Here is an 18,143-nt window from a genome sequence, read left to right on the forward strand (position 1 = left end):
ACACTAAGACATCATCCTACTACAATAAGTCACTTGTAGTTTAGAAGGACATTGGACAGATAGGAGAATATATGCCAGGGGCCTAAGCTGATAGTAGGCAATATGAAAGAGGTCTCTTTTATCACTTGGACTTCATTGTCTTGGCACAGTCCTGCTACTCTGTGGAAAGTTTTCAATGCCCCGTCCTGCTTGGTTAACTTGTGGCCCTCTCTATCACTAGTATTTTAGCATCTCAAAATCACTGATGTGTTTATCTTCATACCACTTCCAAAATGTAGTGAGGGCCTGAGCATTATTTTCTAAATGGACAGAAAGATACAAGTCCACGGTGGTGGATCCAGGTGTACGCTGCTATTACTACAACGTCTAACCTTCAGGTGCTTGGCTCCAAGATAATGGTGTGCCCTTAGTGAGTAGATGGTACTAAGCTTGACTTTGAAGAAGGCTGTGTCTTGCATCCTTGCTCATTTCACTTACATCCTCCCTCCACTTGAGCTTTATAGCTCAGGAACCATACCTCCAGGTAGATCTTCCAGCTGGCCATACAAAACACAGCAACAGTTTAGTTTTTTTCAGGTTGTTTTTTTTTTTGTTTTTTTGGGTTTGGTTTTTTTTTTTTGAGGACTTTGAAGGGAAGAGAGTGAAAAGGTCTATTATAATGTTCCCAAGTTAAACTGGGATGAGAAGACAACACAGAAACTTTCCTTACCTGCTAGTCTGGGTCATATTTTTATCACTTACATGATGATTGAGAGACTCTAGGAACAAACATGAGGCCTGTCATTCTAATTAAAGACACTTGGTTAGTCATTTATCTTGCTTTGGTTTTTTTTTTTTTTTAATTTATTTTTATTTTTATTAATATGCACTAATTGTCACAAGGCTACTGTACTCCAGAAAGGCATTAAGTACTGAAATGTTTTGCTTCAACTTCCAACAAAAAAAACATCAAAATACTTTTATAGCTATTGCTACATGATTATTGTTCACAGCTCATATATTTGGTTAACTGTGTAGCATCTGGTTTGGATACCTGGCTATTACACTGCAATCATGAATGGCTAATAAAGCTATGTAGTAAGTACCTAAAAGTTCTTAACTAAGATAAGTGTAAGAGTTAAAAGGTCTATATTGTTTTTTCATATACTGTTCATCCAGAAAGCTGGTTGCAATACTAGCAGTGTATTGGTTGGATGCAACTGATAGAAGTTTTAATGACCTTGATATAAATAAAGGCTTAAACAAATGTTATATACTTCAAATAAGAGATAAAGATGCTTAGAAATACTTATGGATAACACAGGATAAACCCCAAGCTTCCTGAAAGCAGAAAAATGTTAAAAATTTGGTCTTTGTTTCCAAATCTGTGCATTCAGTTAGGTAAATAAAATATGTATGCATTTTTTTAATTTGGTTTAGTGGTCTACTGATAGAGGGGGTTGTACTTGTTATTTTATATGTGTCTCCTCATAAAAAACACACTGTTGGGAAAAAATGTAAAGAAAAATAATCTTATATTCCTGTAGATTGTAGGTAGAAAGGCTGCTTTTCTGCACTGGAGTTTAGAGACGCTTTTGTGAAAGGAACCACAGACTTGTACGTGACAAACAAGCACAACCTGGATCCCAGCTGGATATAAAGGCAAATCCATAGATTGTACTAATGTTGGTGCTTCTTGCTATTTTCTCTGCCAACTAGTTTGCTTATGTATTTTATATAAAAGGAAAGCCAAAGTTTATGACAAGATTTAAATCTTGATATGCCTGATGTCCTCATCTTGGCATCTGTGGAGAGATAGCATCAAGGCAGGGAAACAGTTTTGTCATTTTATTATCTTCTAATCTGGATTAAAACCACCTCTAAATAGTTGGCCTTTCAATGTGGCTCTTTCTTGTTATTTCTCAATGGCACAACATATCACATTGCTAAATGTAAATTGCTCTTGGCTAGTTTTTCAAAGTAATTTGACAACATAGTTTGATTTTGCTCAAATATAATCTAGAAACTGTTTCCCAGTAGTGGGACGAAGGGAATGTGAAGGAACTATTATACAGGATTCCTTGCAATTTGTTCTTTTCTTACGATAACTATGATATTTTGCTTAACTATAGAAATCTTCCTAGGTTCAAACACTCTACTCTAGATGTATTCAGTTATTACATGAACTGTATGGATTTCATACATTAGATGAGACTTTGCTTAGAATACTAATGTGACATGCTTTATAATAATGCAGTGAATCCCAACTTGCTTTTGATTGCACTAATCTGGAGTCAAATGTGCAAACCCTTGATAATTTAAGTTGATTTTACCTTTATCGTTTTGCATATTACATGATCTAGAGCCACACAAACAAAAGCTTGTTTGGACTTACCATGCTTTCCTTTTCAGAAAACAGAATTCTTTTTAATTAAAAACACTTAAAAAAAATCAGTATGTGTAATTGCTAACACCTGCTATGTGTTACTAACAGATGTTTCTTACTTACCTAAGGGAACTGTTATAATTACACTATAAGCTTATTGGAATGGCATTTAACCAAGATAGTTTAGGAACTTTAGGTGGTGACTTTGTGTTCTTTTATTCATCTTTCCTCTAAAAAACTTATACAAAACCCCCACAACCAGCCCTTGTCACTCGCCTCCCTGGCTCATAGTCACCAAACACAGTTCACCACAATTAAGCTTTGGATGTTCAGCCTCTCCTTGCCCCTCGGGCCATCCCTGAGCATTGAAGATGAGTTTCCATATGTTGCTCCAAGCACAGCACTGGAGCCTGTCCTGGCAAGACCCAGGTTGGGACAACTGTGTGAGGTCTTACAAGTCATGCTAATAGTGGGGTTCAGGGAATGCAGACTGGCTGCATGATCTTGGGCAGCCCACTTAATCTCTCTACCTCTGTATCCTTTTCTGTGACATACAAGCAACATGGCCTGTTGGGAAGCCTAAGTCAAAGGTGTTTGCCCAGGGCTTTGAGATCTTCAGATTAAAGTAAAGGTCAGTATGACTTTACTATGACAAGTTCTGAGCATTGTCCTGTCACCAAGACCTTGCAGTCTGGAGGCAGGCTGGCCTTGTGCATCTTCAGACTTGACTGCAGAGCAAGACACTCTGTGTTCTCCCTCTGCATCTTCATTTATGAAACTAATCACAGAATTACCTGCAGGCATGTGTTAAATATGACACTGGTCTCTGCAAAATAATGGGCCAATTGCAAACAATGAATAAAGAGAGGCAGCTCCATTTATAACTGCTGTTTCAACAGAGCTGTGTTGTAATCAAAGTGATCTGAGGGTGACTCATTAATTAATTGATGTTCTTTTTTATTATGTGCTATTGAGTTAATGAGTAATTTGTGCTAGATAACTCTCTGAACACACTGATTACGTGAGATATTTTCTGGGGCTTTCATATCAATGACATGCTGAATAGGTGGAAGATGGTATTTGCTTATGTATACTCATTATTAGCAGGTTCAGGATGAATATAAATCAGCAGAAGGGCATTTTAAAAGGTATTAGATACATGCAACACTTACTTTAAAGCTTTAAACAGATACTCTTCAGCTTTTAATGCCTTAAATAGCATTAAAATCACTTCCTTGATAATATTTCTATCACCCACATTTGGCAGCGTCTAGAAATGGTGCCTACACCAAAGATTTTTACTGGGAACACATTTGTGCTAATGGCCTGTTACCTTGCACATATGTATTTTGGCTTCCTTTTGTAAGGTACTGAACAGTAAACGGCTTTGGTCTGCATCATTGGACTGAAGTAGGAGAAATGTAGTAAGTGAATATGTAATTGGCTTTTTTTTGTCTAAAGTGGTATTTAAAAAAATAAAAACACTGTTCTTATATACAGTACACACTTTGCTTTCTGTAGTTTGAGTTGATAAAGCTTTTGCTTTATTGAAACCACAACATCTCCAATGCCATAGGAGTTTTTTATTCATTAAACAACAAATGGCTAAATTGGTAATTTAGTCTGACAACAGCAGCACAGTGGAAGCTTTCAGAAGAATCAGCTAAATGTATAAAATTATACCCAGCAATCACTACAGACCTTTATTTTTGACAAGATTTGTTCTAGGTACAGATGACTGTAAACTACCTACTGCTGAGAAAATTATAAGAAGCTGCTGTATATTATGTTGAAAAAGCCTTTAAAGTACTTTGTCTGTACAGGTGAAACCTTGCAACAGTCCCTGTTTGGTTTTTTTCTTTTTCCCACAGTCTCCCTTCTCACTGACCACTTTGCAATATATTTTCCTCATGTCATTCTATGTGTAGGCAATTAGGAACATCTGAGGGGTTGCTGGATGATTTTTTCTTTATTTACATTACATGAGCATAAATTTGAGCATTTTGGGAGGGTAGGAAGACGCAAGAAGGTGTGCTTAAAAAACCCCTCAGAAAATATGTTAAACGATAAAAATACAATTATGAAACAGATCAGAGACTTTTAGCCCTGGTCACTGCGTCTGCAGAATCCAGACTGTCTTAACTCATTACTAGTCACGACAGATAACAGACGCAGCAGGTTGTGGTTGGCAGAGGATCTTTCTACAGTTGAAAATCAAGGTTTGATAATTTGTACTTTGCTATGTGGCTTAAAAAACAGCAACCCAAGAACAATGCATTTTTTGAATTATTATTATTATAACTTTTGTCTGGCTAAACTTAGATACAGATATGTACAGATAGAGATAAAATACCCTAAAGACAGGAGACACAAGTGGAAGCATTCCTGCCTGGCAAACGAGCATACACTGAGCAATGGTCACTAGCCGAACACTTCACTGTATGCAGACAGAGCATGTTGACACACGCAGCGGTGACGGGAACCTAAGGTAGATAACTAAAAGTAACCCAAAGGAATGGTCTAGGCCTCTGTCAAAAAGATCAATAAAGCGGCCTGGCAGATAATCTCTCTTCAATATTGTCTTATGATATTATACTTTATTGGAGTTGTAAATGTTTCCAGTAAATATTTCAGCTCCCAGTTATTATTTTAACAGCCAGGCAAGATGGAAGTTTGAAATACAGGAAAATGTGTAATTGATCTTTGCCCTACATCAAATCCAAGTTTATACTGTATCCTCTACATACAAATGTTAGTTATGTATATGAATGAGATATATGAGCTTAAAGTGCTCAAAGCAGTGCCATACCATTGCAGCACTTCGAATAAGCATATCAACTTTTTTTTTATCTTTACATCAATTATAGTTGATAGTATCACGAGACTATTTTTTTCTCCATAGCAGGACCACGCTCCTCTTCCCTATTTTGAGCATATGTCAGAAAACATGCACATATGAGTAGCGTGGCATGTAATGACATGCCACTATTCTCCCATTACGCTCTATGCATTTACCCCATAGAGGGCTGAGCAGCGGCAGGTTTTGGTTATGAGAGCGAGCTTTAGCATTTACAGCACTATGAGCATGTCGCTGCCTTCATCCCCAGCAAAGCCTTCCACAGGCCTAGTTGGTTTTGGGGCTCTCCTAACTCAGATCTGTGGTTTCCTACTGCACAGAAGAATGCTCTGCTTCTCCCAGAATGTCCTAACGCTACTAGTAACATTTGCATGCATAGCTCTTGGTTTTCTGAAGAGCCAAAAATGCTTTACAAAAGCAGTGTATGCATTAGCCCCATTCATCAGACAGGGGCAACTGAGGCACAGAGAAGTTGAGTGACTTGCCCGAGCTTACAGCACGTCAAAGACAGGACCAAAGTCCCTTCTTTCCTGTTCCCCAGCCCTATTTCTGAACCAGGGATTTCTATTCAATCTGTAGTCTACTAATGGAAAACAGAAGAGATCTGTCTGGCTTCTAACTGAAAGACAAAACAGAGGCTGGAGGAGAAAATTGACATTGGAATCAAAATAAAATAATATGATTCTTCCCTTTCTGGTCATCCTCACCTTCATGGAAAGGACAACTTGTTTATTGCACTTGAAGTAGATCTGGAAGAGCCTAATAGTACCTCTGACATCAACTGCTTCTCTGTCCCAAAGACATTAAGGGGCTGTGGAAGGGAGTGGAAGAGAGACTTTAGGAAGGAAGATAGTCCACAAAATAGGGCTAAATTTCATTTGGAAAGCTACGTGGAGCTACTTCTTCTAATTAGCAAGAACATCCTGAGGAGTTGTTGCATTTCTTACTGGTCCTGTATGAGTCAAAGTCAAGTTTTGTGAGCCATGTGTGTTTTTAAAACGGTTCACAGCCAGAAACAAAACCACACTGTAACAATAGTCATTAGAACTAAATATCCATTTTTAAGTCAAGCCACTGTGCAGTGCGCTCCAAACCATACGCTAGAAGAATCACCCACTGTATTACAATGTTTCTTTCCCCATCTCCAGGAAAAACATGTTGAAACCGCACAACAGCACAGGAAGAGCAGGGAAGGACAGTACTCAACTTGAGCAATGGTGAGGGCTCTTAGTCTAAATAATACAAGAGCTCAGTTTCATAGCAACATAGGGCATAGAGAGTTTCTTTTCTTTTTTTTTCTTTTTTCTTTTTTTTTTTCTTTAATGTTGTTTTCTTAAGTGTTTTCCCAGTGAGCTAGATTACAGTGGCAAACAGAAAAGAATTAAATATGCATTTAACAACTTTTTAAACATTCATCCTGCTTTCCTTTGCCAAACACCTGTAAGCTCTGTCAGGGGTATGAGCACTTAGGGACATCCGGCTGATGCTATAGCTTCATGGCTTTAAAAACTGAGGTCCACCTCTCCTAAGAAGTGGACTGATTGCCAACAGTACCTGTCAGCAGTGACTCCACCTCTGTCAAAAGGATTTTAATTGCCAGTATTGATGGGGCAAACTTGTAGGATGCTGGCACGGACAGCAAAGTACCTGTGCAGTCCAGTGTAGTAGCTCTCACTTTCTGTATTGGTATTTCAAAGTTTTGTCCCATCCACATCAGCATTTAAATCACCTTCAGCACTCACTGAGGTGGGTAATTAGTAAGAAGTCACTCTCCTAGTGTCAGCTCGGGGTCATTTCCTTAATGTAAATAGACCCTCAGAGGGGGCTGTTTACAGTGCCTTCTACTTTCACTTTTTTCCAGGGTGTGTTGAGGACACAGCCCCAGAAAACTTTAGGGTTAAGCCCTGATTAAAAAAAATGAAAAACAAAAAAGAGAGAGAGGAAGACAGACCCCTCAAATTTTAAGAAATTTTTAGAATGTATATAAACAGAAGTCCTCTCCCTTTCCTTACCCCCCTCCCCCCAAATTAAATGATTTCAGAAAAATAACATATATTTATATTTTTATATATATATAAAATAAGATAACCAGAGGCACTGGTTTGCATTAGGGCTTAAATTCCAGCTAAATTAAAAATCAAATCCAGGCATTTTGAATGCCTAAGGGGCAGAAAAGCAGCACCCAAAATCATTAACTTTTGCAGCCTTTGTAATATATCCCAAACCGGTCAGATTTGTTTTTCAAAATTTTGTAGTAAAATAAAAGTGCTCTTTGAGGAAAATCTATGCAATTAAACAGTAGATGCTTAACCCCTGAAAAATAGAGGCTTATAACAGAAGTGCTGATAGACCCTTAACGATAGCATCATTAGCAGCAGGTGCTGCTAGAGTTATTAGTTTTCTAAACAGTTTTAATGTAAACAGTATTCTTAAGCTCTAAGTGTAACATAATGGTTGGGATTTGCTCTTTAATGCTTTTTACTAGAAAGATACAGCTCATTTAAAATAGCTGGTAGATACAGAAAGCATAAATATACAGTAAGTTTAGACACTGATTGTACTAAATGCAACAATACAAAGAAGCAAACAGGAACACAAATGGTAACACAATAAAACTGTATTACATTTGTGCTTCAAATATTACAATACATTATATACAATAGTCCAAAATAAACATCTCATGCCAAATGACACAAAAAGAAACAAAAAACCCAAACAAACCAAAAACCCCAAGAGCAAGCAAAAAGAATCCAGCTGTATGTACAGTACCTTTTTAATTAACATTCAACTCTGAACTGGAGCAATTTTCACTACATACAGATGCAGTCCGCCTTTTATTTCACGCAACCATTCTGTCTCCCTATATCTATGCTATTCAGTAGGTTCCTGTGTCATTTCTTATATACATGTTGAGCAAAAAAGATAAAAGAACATAGTGCTTTTTATTCTTAATGGTGTGGCATCAGATCAGCGAACCTGGGGTGCATAACCTTCTTTCATTAAACCCTCCTCATAGTCTGTCTGGCACAGAATCATGTTGTTCTTCAGGAAAAATTTGTCTCCAACGCAAAATCTGAAATTATAATAATAAAGGAAGAAAAAAGGTAGTTTCAGGATGAATGGTGTGATACGATCTTACACATAGGTATTGTACAGCAAGTGTTCACGATGTTTTTGTCCTGACTGCACAGCTAACACCTTTGCTGTCTGTCGCAGTGCTCATAGACACATGTGCACGTATGTGAAAGCCCAGCAAAGGAATTGCTCTGGTATCAGAATTAATCCTGAGCTTTCAACAAAATCTAGTGCATTCAAGTGCTTTGCTTCCCCAGCCAAAGATGTCATTCAAAGTCCACCAAAGAATGTGGGAGTCTTGGATCAGGTCACTAGCACACAGATAAAAAAAGAATAAAATCCCAGGCTACTGAGTTGAGTGAAAAGTAGATGTCCTGCTTTGATGCAAATCAGAAGGAAAAGAAAGTGATTGTATACAGTGAGAAGCCCATCTGCGATACGTTAACATTTGTCTTACGCAGGGGTACCACTAAGAATTTCTCGTTACATTCCAGTTGGATATTTTACCAGAATTTATTTAAACTGGTGGTTTTGAGAACTGTTCCTAGCATACACACAACTTTACATATATTGTAGTGCAATCTAGAGACACACAGGCAGGCACGCAGAGAAACCTTTTTCTTTTTTCCAGTAGGAGTTGATTATAGTTACTCAGCTAACTATTTTCTCTCTTATGGTATCAGTATACCTACCTTGTTATACTATTATGTGCATCAGAATGATCTGATTGCTACAAAACGCTACTGAGATATTTCATTTGATTTTCTTTGATGAGTAGGAAAATCACATAACGTTAATGCTCCTGGCTGGCTGGCTTCAAACTTCGAGTAAAGTGGGATTTTCCAGCTAAGCAGTATGCTTGAATATAAGAAGGCTCTTCAGTGACACCCTCCTCAACCCTTCCCCCTGCCAAAGCCAATCTTTTTGAAGATACTTAGGGAGCAAGTGAATAGGGCCAATGCATAGAAAAAGAGTTTCCCTAGTGACTGCCTTGGCAGGGTTACATGCTTTTGTTTATAGTGAACTCTCCAGCTATAAAATATATTGGGAGGCACTGCTCGCATTATTCCAATTAAAATGAAAGAAAGTAACCTAAATGAACCCCTTAACACTGATGTGAATAAATGAAACCAGTTTCTACCAGCTAATTATGGATCTCACTACATAAAGTATTGTTTAATGTGTAACGGATTATAATGTCCTTTTTTGTATAATTTCCAAATGGTGACATCTTGGACACAATTAGGGTCAGATATAAATGCTTGTGTTGTTTACGGTAGATTTAACAACAGAGTAGCTATGGGAATAGCTGTATATGTATTTAATTGTAACAATTTAACCTTCAAATAGTGGTGCCTGCTGTAGTTGACCCAGTAAAACTACGTAAATGACACAGGTTGACCCGCCTGACCTCTGATAGTGGTCTCTCTTTATCAGATAGTCAATTTCTAATGATGTTCAAGCAGAAACCTTGGTGAATTGTCACAGTTTAAATTGTGTATGGAAAGCAGTCCTTTAATGTTTTGTGAAGGTGGAGGTTTAAATGAGTAGCAGTTGGACTGATTTACATTTGTGAAGATTGGAATGCTAGACAAACAGTGAACCCATTTATTTTCCAACTGGGTAGCTTTGGAAATTTATCCTTATGCTAGCTAAATAGATAGAGGGAAAATAGTGTAATAAAAAAGTGGATTGAAAAGAATTAGCTCTGCTCTTAAAGGAAAATTGGTTTGTTTATTTGTGGACTTTTTTTTTTTTTTCTGTAGGATTACTGCCTGCTGCTGATGATGATTGAAAATAGAGATTATGGAATGATCCCGAAATCTTTTAAGTTATTTATGGTCAAGACTTTCATAGTGTTTACAGGTTCCTGCTATCCTTCCCACCCCAATCCTGATATATTAGGTTACTAACAACACAAAAGTATTTTGAGAAGGTATGTTGAAATACAGAGTTCTTAAAGCAATGAAGTTCTTTCGTGGTTTCTCTAGTTTCCATCTTTTGTATTTTTGTCCACTGATAGCAATGCTGACAAAAATTCTTTTGTGCATCTTACCAGATTAGATAAAGGAGTCTTAACCAGTGCCAATATGTAAAAGTGTTTTTCCCAAAGAAGTCATTTTTTTTTAAAAAAGTGAAAAAATAGCCCTTCTTAGTTTCTCTTAAATGAACATATGGATTAATATGGGCTAAAGCAGGGGAAGTTATGTATTGTGACAAATCAGTCACTCCATTACAGTTTGCCCAATGACTACTGCTGGGTACTGAGTGGGAGATGTCCGGCTGGCAGTGCCCACCACATCAGAGGGTTACTGCCCAGCAGTGTGTCTGTTCTTGCAGGTCAGGCACTGGTGGGTGACACAATCACCTCTGTTCGCACAGCAGAAAGCACTCACTGTGAACTGTGAGTGTTATTCAGCTACCTATTCCTCTGTGTTCCAGTGTAATACAGAGCTTAGCAGACTAATTTCTTAGAAGTATTTAGTAAATGAAAAATACACTGCTGAAGTGCAATTCACTTGCACAGCAATACTTTCATATGTGATTTCGTGTAATATTGTTTGCATCAAAAGCCTGCCTGAAAGATTTTGTTTCTCAGCCCTCAGAGAAGTGCCACGGCTTGAATTAAACTGCACCAGCTACATGAGGGAGTCAGGATACCTTTCCCAATAAAAAGTGTCAATGCCTTTTAGTTTTGCTATGTTAATATGTCGAGCCAGAAATGCTCTACCTATGTCTACATGGCATTTGACAGCTTTATGCATGAATGGCTTTAAACATACACAGTTCCACAAATCATTTACCTTCCAAGTGTACAGCTGTCTTGTGGAGAGGCTGCCAGTGTCCCGTCTAGACACGCTTGGCTGTGTGATAACCTGTGGGGTGGGGGTCTGTCTGCATGGTGAGACACTCTCTGGGTTCATCTAGAGCTGTTTGCGTGCTGGTACTCTGTGCCTTGGGGGAAACCCATTACTTGTGATACTTACGGTCCAAATTCTGCAAACATTTTCGTATTGAGCAAGTTCAGTGACTGAAACACATTGGCAAAGACTGATGGTGAGGCTTGCATGTGCCCCTGGGTATTAAATGTGTGAATTATGCACTCGTTAGGTGACAAAGAGGTAAGAACCAGGTGAAACACATAAACATGGCATGCTAGCTCCCAAGTACAATGAGACATGGCAAGTAGACAGATGAAGTATGACAAATACCGTCCATCCACACTTTCAACCTTATTTGACTCTGAAAAGCAGATTTAGCCTCTTCTGAAGTCAAAGAGCTAAATCTTGCAACTACTTCAGGTCAGGTTTGCACACTCCAGGATTTAAACCTGGCTTAGCTTTAAAAGGGAAAGGTAAATTCAAGCTTAGCCTTCCACCTCTGGCAAGTGTTTTGTTGTTTGTTTGGGTTTTTTTTATGGAATTGGCATTGGACGTAAATCAGGGCGCAGTTTGGGCATGTATATCAAATGGAGTCAAGGAGCATATTAAGATGCCACTGGGTTAGGAGTATATAACAAAGCAGAACTATTATTCTTCTAGCAGGCAGATGGTAGTCTTCAGCCTTCCCTAAAACCCTCACCCAGTTTATTTAATAGGCATGCAAGATGAACAGAAGAAAATATACAATAGGCTGCATTAACATGCCAGATTGGATTTACCACCATAAATTGATAATAGTACTTTTGACACGACTGTGACATTAGTAGAATGACCATTATAATTAACCTACATCCTAAAACTCCTTTCATATTTTACAATGGCAAAAGTAAGGCCATTTGCATTACAAAATGACCTCTGTTATCACCTTGTTTGGAAGGAGAAGGTGTGCCTAGACTAATCGCAAGAAATATAAAACTTCCATTTTGAAAAATAGCTATTTCATTGTTCAGACAGATATTTACAGAGATCTCACTGCTGTCTGTCATCTTTTCTGATATACAGAACGTGTGTCGAGGTACTGAAAACCTCTTAAGAAAGCAAGAGAAATACCACTATGACCAAAGATGGCTATGTGTGAAGTGACTCCTCTGGTAATGTCAGATCCTTGTTGTTGTAGAATGAAAATCTGGAAGCATTTAATTGATTTCCTCCAGGACTAAAAAAGCTCAAACCCACGATACCCACTCCTTTCCCCCCTGCTCTGTGCAATCAGTGGTGTAACTTGTCCTCTGCTTTTCCTCCCTTCCTCTTTTTTTTAAAGCTGCTTTGAGTTTCTAGTATAACTCAAATTAATATTAATCTGTTTGCATCACTAAGAGAACAAAGCCAGTCTTTTACGTCACAGTTCATCAGTCCACAGCTATGGTTTACTAATTCCAGGGTTCTGTCAAAATGTCCATTTATTGTCAAAGGTTGGAAAGTGGGAGCTGCGCCTGGGTTTGTATATTTTTACCAGTACAATGTAATATATACACACACAGAATTCTAGTTCAATTTACAGCAACAAACCTCAACTTCGTGTGCGCTTTTCATTTACGGTTTTTTTAAAAGCAGGTATGGAAAATGTATTCATTTTTATTCTAAATTTAGAGACACTCATTGAAAATAAGCAGTATTCAGGTCTTTAGAATTTATAAAATGATCAGTCATGCAAAAATTTAATGTTGGTGCTTGAAGTAACGATGTCCCTGGCATTGCATTCCCTCCCCCTGGCTTGACAGAGAACAAAGATGGCATTGTGACGGCATTTTACAGTTTATACTGGAGGTAAGTGTTCACAGCTACATCAGGACAGAAGTTTGAATGAGTGTATAACCATTTTCAGTCCAATTTCCATTAAAAGAAAGGCTTTTTTGGATAGAAGGATAGAACAGTTGATTTAAACTCCCCTCAGTGATAGCAGATGGGGGTTTTAAACCATATCCTGAGTTGACTTCAAACGGCAGAGAGAAAATATCACAGAAGTATGGAACAAGCTGCTAAAGCAGCCGACAGAGAGTGAAAGGAAGGACACAGAAACTCCGGAAAGTGGGAAAGCCAAAGGCAGACTGACATCATCGCTGTAGTCAAAAGTGTCAAGCGAAGATACAGCTGAGCCCACTCACAAGATTTTCCACTCCATTTTGCTAGTCACACACATGCAACCTGACAAAGTGTGAAAGGCAGTGTCTGTTTACAGGTTTATTTTTCCAGTGGTTTCCTTTTTTTTTTTTCCTTTAAATTTTCTGCAGAAATTAACTGTATTAAGGCTACTGCCAACATGAGGTTAAGTGCTTCAGAGGAGGAATTTGTTTACAGAGAAGAAAGGGAAGCACTCACACCATTAAGATGACTGTCACTAAGCTCTGCAGGTATTTAGGAGATGGAAAAACTTCAAATTAGGAGTAAGGTGGACAGAGACATGAAAGATAAGGGCACGCTAAAACCTTTAGGCTAGAAGAAGAGCTTAATATTCACAAAATCCCTACAGCTTTAAGCATCAGTATCAAGAAAAAATGGGGAAAATATGTCAAAAAATGGCTGGATGGAGCAATTAGATCCTAGAGCTGAATAGCTTTATGAAAGTGAAAATATGAGACAGTGCCTATTTGACACCAGGGGACTAGACTTGGTGGCTCAGGAGATCTCTTTCAGTCCTGTCTATGTCTACAGTCCTGTCTACAGTCTGTCTTCCTAGATTACAGTATGTGAGACAATGCGTTTTTCTTCTCACTCGGAAAATGTAGCCTTCAGGAGGCCAGTAAGAGGGGACAGGCTCGTTATGAGTCAGTTCAGAGACAGAGTTCATGGCCAAAACAAAAGTCCCCTGAAATCCAGAGGGTCTAACTACCATCCACAATAAGACTTGAGCTGGATGGTGAGTTGTAGATACTCAAAAGTAATAAAGAAAACAGTGAACTTGTACATAAAAGCAGAAAAATCACTAAATCTTTCACAAAAAGCACTAGGCAAAAATGCCAGGCCTCCCTCTCACTGGGCCAGGATCAACTGTTTGAAGAGTAGGACTATGAGGGTCATGCAATAGCAAGCCCGAAGAACAGGCTGCCCCAAGGACTGGTGTGATGCGAGTTAATATAATTATTTGCTAGCTTGGAAGGCAGAAGGGACTGGAAGGAGCAACCAAGGACAGAACGTCAGAAGTACCAAAAGTACCAAAAGCAAAACCAAAGTAATGCAAGCTGAAGAAATGATTTAGTCTACTCATGGACATTGCACATACTCTGTTAGGAAAAAAACCTGAATGGTGGATAAGTGAAGATCTGAAACATGGAACTGAACATAGAGCCTTATATACTCTGCAGTAGTACTCAAAATATGTTGCACTTTTATTGGTATAAAGAATGACCCAAACGATTTAAAATTTAATAAGAGGAGAGAACATGAAGGTGGGCAATAAGGTCAAACATACAGGTCTTACAATAGCTGGTAGGCCTTGCTACTTCTCTTGGTGATTTTTGGCTATTACTGATGTGTTTGTAAATAAAAATATTCTCTATATTAACAGATAAATTACACATTAGGGATAGTGGCTGGAGTGAGAGGAAAAAGCAAATCTAAAACCCCTCAATAACATTGTTTTGCATACAAAGGGGCAGCATGGAATAAAGTAAGTTAAAATGCTATCTTACAAACTCATCTTTACTCAGAATCTGCTGTTTGGTTTTGATTAGCTTAACTAGAGGAATTAAAACAGGATCCTGAGAAGGACAACAGAAATTATTAATAGCATGGTGACTGACAAGATTAAGTTTAAAAGAAAAAAGAGGTTTCATAGTAGATATAAAAAAAGGCTTCCAAAACTGGTGATGGGTCAGGTGTCTAGCATTTTTGGGTTTTATTGTTATACAAGTAATGAAAACCAAAAGATTTAAAGCTATTTATTAATGAGAGAATGTCATCAGTGGGGTGTTTTGTCATAGGAACTGCAGAAGAGCTATGTTGGAGCATCCATGAAACAGGATTTATGATAAAAAACAATGAAATTTATTCTTCAGAGTGCCATTAGCCCCAAATTGTGAGGAAGAAAGGTACTCTACAGGCAGTCTGTCTTACTAGGCTCCATGAGAGCTATTGCAATATGATCAGGATAGGGCCAATTTTGAGAATTTCTTGAAACTTCTGGAACTGCTCCCTGTCTTGACTAGATGAACTAGACTGTATTTCAGGTAAATCAATGCTTTTGTTCCCAGCCTAAGACTCCTATAAGACAATTTAGGCAACCCTTCAACCAAATTACATAAGAAGTAAAAATCAAACAAAAGGTAGCTCAGTGGCCCTAGGGCACTGCATGATGTATATTAGATGCAAAGTGTAATTGTACATTAATTCACACTTGTAATGGTAAAAAAGGAATATAAAAAATAATCTCAACAGCTTCTCTTTTTTGTGGAGGGGGGCGAGGAGAAAAAGAAAGTTCACTTCCTCAGATCCAAGAGTGCTAACGATGATGAAAATCTTTTGCACTCTGGGTAACAAACATTGTCTGCTTTGCTTGACTGATGAAGATTGGCTGAGTTCTTACATTATAGAAGTTTGTCTTGTATGGGCTGAAGTGACAAGACAATAACTAAGTGCTAATTGTGCATAACCAACTCTAAAGATATGCAGCCCCATTATGGCATGTAATAAATGAAGCGAACAACAGAAATATATTAGGTGCTTTAATAATGATACTAGAACTGTGGTTTGAAAAAAACAGGGATGTGAAGGGTTTAAGAAACGAAACCTAGGAGTGTGCATGTGTCTTACTTAAGTCAGTACTACAGAAGGCTCAGCCTGCCTTACTCTGAATACAGCCTCTTATTTCTGTGGCAAGACAAAATTGATATAGGACTTTAAATAGCATTAGAACCTATAATTACTTTGCATTATTATATAGTTTAAGCAGTGGTTATTACTTGCCTGGTATTTTAATTTCCCATGCAACATGATGAAAAAGGTCAATTTGGCTTTTTTTAAAGAGCGTAATTGTAGTGTGCTACACTTATTAGCAGCTGTACATTTTATGGTTCTTTAGGGATGTTTGATTTTTAAATGACTACAGTGTTACAAAATAATACATTGTAGGACAATGTGTGTTAGCACAGCTTATTTAGAGCTGTATCTAACTTTGTCATGTTAGACTACTATCTTCCTAATTTTTGTTTCTTCCCTAGAAATGTACATCGTGTTTCTTCCCACCTGAAAATGAAAAAAAATATTAACGCTATAAAACTCTAAATAGGATCATGTAATAACTGAAAAATAACTGCAAATAATAGGTGCATTAAGGAATGGACATAACTGGTTCTCTCATTTCCTAGGCTTCACAGAAGTCATTGGCAAAGCTGCTAGCAGCTCTCGTGGAGTCAGAAATGGAGCTCTCGTGAAATCTCTGACAGGATTTGGTCACTACTCTGCATGTAGTTGCTATAAATTCAGCTGTATTTACCTCTGAAAAATTCAGCTGTTACAATTCTATCATTTTTGACATTTGTTCTGCAACTCTAACTTATGGGTGATGCTTCAGAACAAAGTGTCGGGTTTGGATCCTTGGGATTTTTATAACCTACAGTTAGGATATGGAAATAAAAACGGAACACAAGAAGTCCAGTGCTGCTACAGAGAAAATGGTGGGAACAACATCTTTTAATTTTAAATGATTACAGTTCTAGCAACAGGAAGAAACAACATGTACTTTAAAAGAAATAAATGTCATAAAAATGAAAAATTAAAGTGAAATTAATGTAATAATGACAAATGGTACTGCTATGCTCTTCTGCAGAAAAGGATCTCAAAGTCCTTTATAAATATTAATTAATTAAACTTGACAGCCTTTTGAAGGAGAGGGAGTAATATTACTCTTTTTTATTGATGCGGGATTTGAGGCACAAAAAGTTTTCTGGCCAAGGTCATGAAAGATTTTCTGTATCAGTCCCAGGAAAAGTTCCAGGTCTTACTCTCAGTGTTGGGTTTCCACTACTGGTAGATGTTTCCTCTTCACTTGAATGTATGCTCACACTAGTGCCGAATTAGCACTTAGCTTATGGAACAGACCCAAGAAATTCTCTTACCTCTGATTACAAAGTTGACATGCAAAACAGTCCAGGTGATAAACATTGTCCTTTGCTCTCATCACCATCTCAAAAGCAGGTATGAGCTTACTGCAGGCAGCACAGTTTCCTGTAACACCAAATAACCTGGAGATACAGAAAGAAATATATTCCTGAAGATGCTTAACTGGAAACCACACTTACTTGGGTTTTATCTTTTTTTTTTTCTTTTTTTGTTTCTTTTTTCTCAGCAGTTGCCTGGCCTTTGATTGACTTCCCAGCACACCTCCCTTTGGAAAAGCTGGTCTTTGGTGGTACAAGTCTGCTCAATTTACAATACAAAGGCATAGTCCTTTTTACCAGGGAGAGCTTTATGAAGCAGTGACAGACTAATATTGCACCTATTGTGATGTTATTTTTTTCTGCAGGTTATACTGACCTTTCCTGATAAAAGAAACATCTTGTTAAACTAAACAAAGAAATAGTAAACAGATTAAGGATGTTACATAACTGTGCAGACAGAGGTCAAGCTGTTTGCATATGCGGCAAGAGTCTTCTGCTTGGATCCTGCCATACAGACGAGCCACATAACCTTGGCTTTTGGTGCTATTTATTATTAAAACACACTTTAGCTAGAAAAGAAATAACACTTGAAAAAGCCAATATTCTTCGCATTTTTGACATCTAGTGCTAAAAGCTTTACCACTATTATTAAAAGAACATTTTATGAACAAGTCATTTAAATTGTCAGAAAGCATTAGCGGTTCATGCACCTTACAACCCTATACCATAGTTATTGCTATGATTATGTTATTCAGGTAGCGCATTAAAGTAAATGAGGCTGTAAACTATATATAGTCACATCAGGAGCA

General features: G+C 37.8%; 2 protein-coding genes across 7 annotated transcripts in view; one reads left to right on the forward strand and one right to left on the reverse strand.

Moving 5' to 3' along the window:
* Positions 1–13,551, forward strand: part of MGST1 (microsomal glutathione S-transferase 1) — an 83,615-nt gene extending 70,064 nt beyond the window's left edge. For 3 of the 4 annotated variants that reach the window (XM_037387433.1, XM_037387435.1, XM_037387434.1), the window contains exons 6-7: positions 10,064–10,233; positions 12,242–13,551. In XM_037387433.1, the coding sequence (XP_037243330.1) occupies positions 10,064–10,210 (147 nt within the window). In that variant the 3' untranslated portion in view covers positions 10,211–10,233; positions 12,242–13,551. Of the gene's footprint in view, positions 1–10,063; positions 10,234–12,241 lie in introns of those variants that run through there. The other variant, XM_037387439.1, reaches the window with a different exon arrangement.
* LMO3 (LIM domain only 3) overlaps positions 3,887–18,143 on the reverse strand; it is a 61,437-nt gene continuing 47,180 nt past the window's right edge. For all 3 annotated transcript variants that reach the window (XM_037387442.1, XM_037387441.1, XM_037387440.1), the window contains 2 exons: positions 17,293–17,418; positions 3,887–8,295 (listed from right to left, as the gene is read on the reverse strand). In XM_037387442.1, coding sequence (XP_037243339.1) covers positions 8,190–8,295; positions 17,293–17,418 — 232 coding nt within the window. In that variant the 3' untranslated portion in view covers positions 3,887–8,189. The remainder of the gene's footprint in view (positions 8,296–17,292; positions 17,419–18,143) is intronic.

Source organism: Falco rusticolus, chromosome 5, assembly GCF_015220075.1.
Source record: "Falco rusticolus isolate bFalRus1 chromosome 5, bFalRus1.pri, whole genome shotgun sequence".
NCBI classification, from domain to species: Eukaryota; Metazoa; Chordata; class Aves; order Falconiformes; family Falconidae; genus Falco; species Falco rusticolus.